Source organism: Apium graveolens, chromosome 10, assembly GCF_009905375.1.
Source record: "Apium graveolens cultivar Ventura chromosome 10, ASM990537v1, whole genome shotgun sequence".
NCBI lineage: Eukaryota > Viridiplantae > Streptophyta > Magnoliopsida > Apiales > Apiaceae > Apium > Apium graveolens.
The window spans coordinates 44,669,490-44,676,493 of record NC_133656.1 but is presented as its reverse complement, the minus strand read 5'-3'; the positions used below and the strand labels follow the sequence as shown (position 1 = coordinate 44,676,493).

Genomic DNA, 7,004 nt, shown 5'->3' with positions numbered 1-7,004 from the left:
ATAAGCTTCACGAATACTATGGGTGTTAAGGTAATGATCTCTAGCTCCGGATGTATATATATATCAGAATTGTCAAGCTTTAGTATAGGAAAGAGGGTATCAATCAATGAGGAATCATTTTGGTAAGTTTCTGACTATTAGAGTTCAAGGTAAGGTTCTATAGGGGTTCAAGTATCAGGATGAGATATCAATACTTAGGAATCATCAGCATGTTAATCAAGTGGATCAATCAAGTAATATAACAACTCTTTATTTTATCATGGCATTTATCTATCATGAAAAGACTTTTGAACTACTTGCAATCCATACTCAAGGGTTCATGGCATTTCTATATAATTCAAAGATAAGCGAGATATACACTTGATTTAAACATATCAAAATGACTCAGGATAATTGCATCGATATATATGAACTGTTTATAGTAAATACGAAGGTCAAGTTGAATCACTTGCCTTGAGATAGGATGGTCTGGTCTGACTGGTAGGAGCAACTGGAGCTTTAGTCGACTTTTATGGTAAGTTTTCCCTCGTCTCGAGATCCTACATAAATAATAATAATCCTCATTATAATATATTCTTACCATCTTAACCTATTTACAACCCGAAATTAAATATGGATGGCACTTAGGCCTATACGCACTTAATTTATATCCACCTTTATATTTCAAATGTACACACGTAGTCACATTATCACATATCGTATATTAATATCAAATAACACCATAATGCAACACTAGGCTTGGATGATCTCGACTCACAACTTAAGTCACTTGGTCGCTAAACTAGACAAAGTCTTCAAATTTCGGCTTCCTAACTCGATGTGCCTTTCCTAAATTATCCAAAACCTATTGACCCTCACTTGTGCCTCTTGCTCTAATGACCTTATACTATCTTACAACTATGGTGGTCGACCTAATACTCACTTCTAAGTATTCTAAAACTATGTGATAAGTGAAAGTGCTCACTGGTGCAAATTTCAGAATGACAACTATAGTTTCTTGAGTGCATTAGACACTCTTAAACTATAAGTTTTCCTTCAAAACTTTTACACAAGACTCTCCTGACCTGAGGGCATCTCAAAAACTTGATATGGCTCAAGGGCCTGGCTTGGGACTTCTTGGGCCTAAGCTAAAAGTCCAAGGTTCCCCTATTTTTCTGGGCAGAAAATGCCCTGACTTGAATTAACTTGTGACACATGGTTCTAACTCATATCCTATGAACTATGGTTGGAAAAACTTCTCTGACACTGCCTCTAACTAAGGCCCAATTGGTCCTAATGAGGGCCTATCCATGACATGGTCAAATCTCCCTATTTCTAAGTTGCAACAAAACTGTCCCCTGCTGGACAGATTTGGTTATTCTACTTGTGCACCTAACCAAATGACATGCAAACCTCCAACCAACTCCTAAAACCTTTTATATACTCCCAATACTAACTTCTGGTAGATTGGGCCTCAAAGTGCACACCAATGACATGGTCAAAACTCACTCTAAACCTCAGGGTACTAAACTGATTTTCTGCAGAAACTATAACTCTCATTTCTCCAAGGTTTTGACTTGACAAACTCAACTACCAACAACCCAATACTCAAACCAAGACCTAAACATGGTATTCTACCGAACTAACTCCCTTATTTTCAAAATAACCTTGGTGAGATCATCCTTACCTATGGTACAATTATAGCAAAACAAGAGAATCTACACTTCACAAATCACAAATCTTCATGCTTTTGAAACAACAAGGTATGCATTTTTTTTATAAAAGATAATCACGAATTATCACCATGCAGCAAGAAGCATAAATCTATATTAACACATTATACCTACTGAAATTAAGGCTCACTAACAAAATCTTTCCAAATGATCAAAATCTTACAACATTCTAAGAGAAATCCTCATGCATGCATGCCTTCGGGTTTTTCAAACCAAAACAACATATTTTCTACATATATTCTATCATACAATTGACATGCAAGCCTAGAATAAGATATACCTAGATGATCACTTAGCATGCAAAGAATTTTATCAAATTTTCACCACAAAATTCAAGTCATTATCACATAAACATGCAAAAATTGATCAAAACAACAAGAATGATTTCAAGGACCATTCATTCGGCTCCCATATGGTTATGGCCGAATGAAATGGATGGAAATTGACATTAAATTATCAAGAGTTTCCTTCTCAAGACTTGGCATTTATCCATTCCTTGTAGTCCTCTAAAAAACAACCTTAAATTCATAAGAATCAAGATTGTATTTTGAGTTTCACTAAAACCTTTACATGCAACCCTTAAACTTAAACTTTCTACTCAAAACTCTTTGAAATATATATAGAAAACATGTAGGGAGTAAGATTACTTCAATATAAGATGGATGTTTGAGTGAAAGAATGGAGAAAAGAAAGGGGATGGGGGCTTCGGCTATGGTGATTGCCGAGAGGGAGGAAAAACCGAGAGGTGAGGGAGGAGGGAGGGAGGAGAGAGTGAGGGTGGAGTGTGGAGTGGGGTGAATGATCACAACACTTTGTACTTTGGGTTTTTATGATTTTGATTGATTTAAATAAGTGAGTGGAAATGAGAATTGACAAGATTAACCTTCCCACATACTAAGACCATTTTGCATGCAAGGACAAAGGAGTAATTCGGTTAGCAAGATGAGAGTTAGTGGGGTTGTAATTGTCCTTTTTAGCCCTTTAGTTTAATAGAAGAGAGTTTGCATGCAAGGATATTCATGTAATTTGATAAATATGACAACTAAAATTTATAATGATTTATTTTTATAAAATAAAATACAAGTTCAAAAATTATGAAATTTATACCATAAAATAACTTGGATTTTTAGAGACTTTATAAAATCATTTTCAAAATTTGTGAACAAAATATCTTTTAAAAGAAAATTTTTCCAAAGCTTAGAATATTCCTTATAAATCAATAATAAAGAAATTAAATAAACTCTTGCTTTGAAAAATCATATACTACACAAAGCAAATTTATAATGCAGAAATTTTCACTCACACTAGCGTACAATCATTGAATATATTTTTGTTTGACTTTAATATTATATCAAATCCACAAATAATATTACATAAAATGCCGGTCGTAACAAACCGAAAGGTAAGCCTCGTGATAATGACGGTATAGTTGAATGTGAGCCATGTTTTGGTTTAGTGAAAAAAAAGAGTTGAGAGTTGTGTTTGTAGAGAGGTTTAGGTTCTGAAAATAATGAATTATCAGTGAGATAAAATGCATAATTTTATAAATAGATAAGACGTGAGAAAATGAAGAGACACTATGGATAATCATGCAATTAAGGCAGCATGCAAAATATTACGCGAATCTATGCAAGTAAAAGCAAAGTCTCTTTATTTACTGTTATTCGTAAGATTAAAAGAACACTAATGAAAAATTTATCATGATTACCCAAGAGAATAAAACAAATTTGCATCAATTAAAATCATAAAATTATTAATGTTATCGTTCTTTTAAGAAAAATCAAATCTTATCCATCCAAAGTTGAGATGATACTTGCTATCCACTTTCAAAATTCAAGAAAATTTTAAACATGATTCTCCCCATCCTCATTTGCATTGATGGATTCAGTAGAAAAATCATGAATATCATCAGTATTAATATTTCATAAGTATTTACAGGGTTTGATTCACTAGAGTTATCACTGTTAGTTTGTTGATGTTGCTCCCCCTCAACATGTGCATTGTCACCAACCAAATTTAGATCAGGATCAGAATTATCATCAGGATTTGACTCATTATCAGGATTTGACTCATCATCAGGATCTGACTTGTCATCAGGATTTGATGGGTCATCAGGATTTGCCTCTTTTCCTGACCTAAGCTTTTTGTTTGCAAATAAAAGCTTTTCATGAGTGTCTTCTTCAATTCCGGGAATTTTCTTGTCATCAAAAGAAACATCAATTAATTCAACAATTGTCCTTGTTCTCATATTAAAAACTTTGTAGACTTTTTAGGCAGGATATCCAATAAAAATTTCCTCATCTAATTTTTTGTCAAATTTTCCAAGCATTTCAAGATGTGTTCTTAAAACAAAACACTTGCATCCAAAGATATGGAGATGCTTTAAGCTTAGATTCTTTTCCTTAATCATCCAATTATTATATTTCCATATCCCAAAGTCTTTCTTATATTTCCATCACTATAGGAAATTGTTGAGCCATCCTTCTCCTAATATTCTGATAACATAGATTTATTTTCGGTCATGTGTGCAGAACAACCACTGTCAAGTACCAGCACATTCTTCTTATTTTCCTGTAATCAGAAAAATTGAGATCATTTAGCATTTTTAAGAACCCACACTTGTTGGGTCCTTTTTGACATCTTATGTATTTTTACAGCAGAAGACTTCTTGTTAGGAATTGATCCATTAGAATTTGACCCATTAGGAATTGCTCCATCGGTATTTGATCCATTAGGATTTGTCCTGACAGTTTTAGCTCTGTAAGATGTATGCACATTTAATTTAGGAGTTCTATTTGAAATAGAAATTTTATTGAATTTAGGTAAAGGATCATAATTGTTGTGATATGAGCTATGATAATCTTTACATGTGTAAATAGAGTGCTAAATGTTAACATGGTGAAAACAAGGGTTCTGTGGTTTGTAAAATATTGATTTACTACTAATATCAGACTCAGGAATTTTAGTGGGTTTCTTTTTAATCTTCCTTCAATCAATAGCAATATGATTAGTATTTCCACAGTTAAAATAAGCTTTTCTAGGAGCATCAGGAATGTACTTATAATTGCTAGCCTTGTTTATTCCCTGTTTTCCAATTATACCGCTTTTAGCACTAGATTTGTGAGTCCTAGCAGTCACTTCAAAAATTTTCTTATCAAGTTAATTCTTAGAGAGAAGACCTATAACTTTCTTCTTGTCAGGACTTTAAGTTCAATCTTCTTCTTATCAGTAACTTTAGAGGTAGACCCTACTTTATAAACTGATTTAATACCTTTTTCATCAGTATTAACAAATATAACAGGAGTAGTGTTGGTTATAATCATATTTTAAATTTTATCAATGTATTTATTATATCCCAAACACACTCTCCATTTTTTTGTCATTTATGAAGTTATGAACCTTTCACCTGAACTCATCCAGGTTTTAAACACTTCTCTTTCTTTCTCAAGAACTTCCTCTAGCATGGCATATTTAATGTGCATCTGAGCTTTATTGTCCGTGGCCTTTTTACATACTTTTTCAGTTTCATGTATACATACAAGCTCTTCTAAGTGATCATTTTTTTCCTTAAGTTTCTTATGCTCAATAATTAGATTGTCACATTCAATTGACTTATTCTTGAAATTAATATGCAGAGATTATAAAAATGTTTTCAATTCAGACATGTTATCAATATCAATAGGGAAAACAACTGAAGGTATCTTATCAATTTTTGACACATCCTCTCCATGAGTTGCCATGAGTGCATAACATTCATCATCATTGTTAGTTCCTGATGAGTCCATCCAGTCTTTGTTGGAGTTTGATGTGAACAAAGCCTTTCCAGTTGACTTGGAGCACTCAGTAGCCAGATGTCCCCTTTTACTGAAGTTGTAACAAGTCACTTTAGCTTTATCAAACTTCATTTCCTTGGAGTATTGTCCCTCATTCTTTCCTAATTTGCCTTTACCATCACCAGAGTACTTTCTATTAAATCCATATTTTCTTTATGGATTTGTAAATCTCATCCTTCTAAAGCCTTTAACAATTATAGCAGCCATTTGAACCACTTGAGGATCATCTAACTCAATATTAGAGTCCTCATCAGTATTTGTGTCTAAATCTGATGATTCATCAGTATCTGACTCTTCCACTATGTTCCTTATTCTTCACCTCTCACTCATCTTTTCCTTGCTTTTATTATTCTCATCATTTAAAGCCACAACCTTCATCTTCTGACCCTTCTTGTTTTTCCTCTATTGAATCTCCAAGTCATGGGTTTTAGCATTTCATAGACTTCATCCACTGTTAGTAAATCAAGATCATATTGATGCCTGCTTATAGAGGCTTGAGTGTCCTAATCTTCAGGAAGAGCTCTCAGAAACTTGTTATTTGAGTCTTCCATGCCATACTCTTTTCCAACCAATGATAGATCATTCAGCAGTGTTAGGAATCTATCATAGATGTCAGAAATTAACTCATCAGCCTTGGCATCAAATTGCTCATATTCTTGCATAAAAACAACTCTTCTATTCTTATTTATTGCCATTTTACCTTGACATTCTGTCTCCAAGGCATTCCATATCTCTTTTGCAGTCTTGCAGGCAATCATCCTTTTGGACATCACATTGTCCAAACTGTTGTGCATAATATTCCTAATTTTTGCATCCTTAAGCAGTGAAGTATTCTCAGGATCTGAATTATGACTTTTCATTCCTGATATAGTTTTCAGGAACAGTTGGTGTCATGGGCACAACCTTCATAGGATAAGGAGGTCCTATGTTGATAATATCAACATATGCATCATCAATAGCTTCTAGGAAGATCAACATCTTCACTCTCCATGTAGAGTAATTAGCTTTCTTGAGGATATGAGTTTTCATGCTTTCATACTTACTTCCGGAAATACTTGATCTTTGCAAATTAACAATTATTTTCATAGCTCTGATACCACTTGTTTCCCAGTAATGATAATTGTTTAAGGGGGTTGGATACAATTATCAAACAAATCGATTGACTAAAGAAGTAAAGTAAGAATATCAGTAGACAGTTTAATCAAATAATAATTTATATTGATCTTTAATAAACTATTACAAAACTCTCTCAAGAAAAATATTCTTAAGAGGTGCTAGGTTATAGAATACTCAAGTTGTGCACACCACAAAGTGATAACCTAATCTGTGTTTATATGTCACATAGCTACAATCAATTCCTATCAATTACAAAATATGTTAAAATATGATTTATCTAGTTTCTATACATATCTAAATCAACAATCACGATCCTATAAATCAACAGATTTTGATTTATCCT

At 33.2% G+C, this 7,004-nt stretch overlaps 1 protein-coding gene across 1 annotated transcript; it reads right to left on the bottom strand.

Annotated features, from left to right (window-relative positions):
• Window positions 1–6,048: 6,048 nt before the first annotated feature.
• Window positions 6,049–6,405, bottom strand: LOC141690547 (uncharacterized). The gene has a single exon (XM_074495338.1). The coding sequence runs from the start codon at window positions 6,403–6,405 to the stop codon at window positions 6,049–6,051; it is 357 nt and encodes a 118-aa protein (XP_074351439.1).
• Window positions 6,406–7,004: the final 599 nt, after the last annotated feature.

Excerpts from the sequence above, each read along its gene's own strand:
- LOC141690547 (XM_074495338.1), bottom strand. The coding sequence starts at position 6,405 with ATGAAAAGTCATAATTCAGATCCTGAGAATACTTCACTGCTTAAGGAT.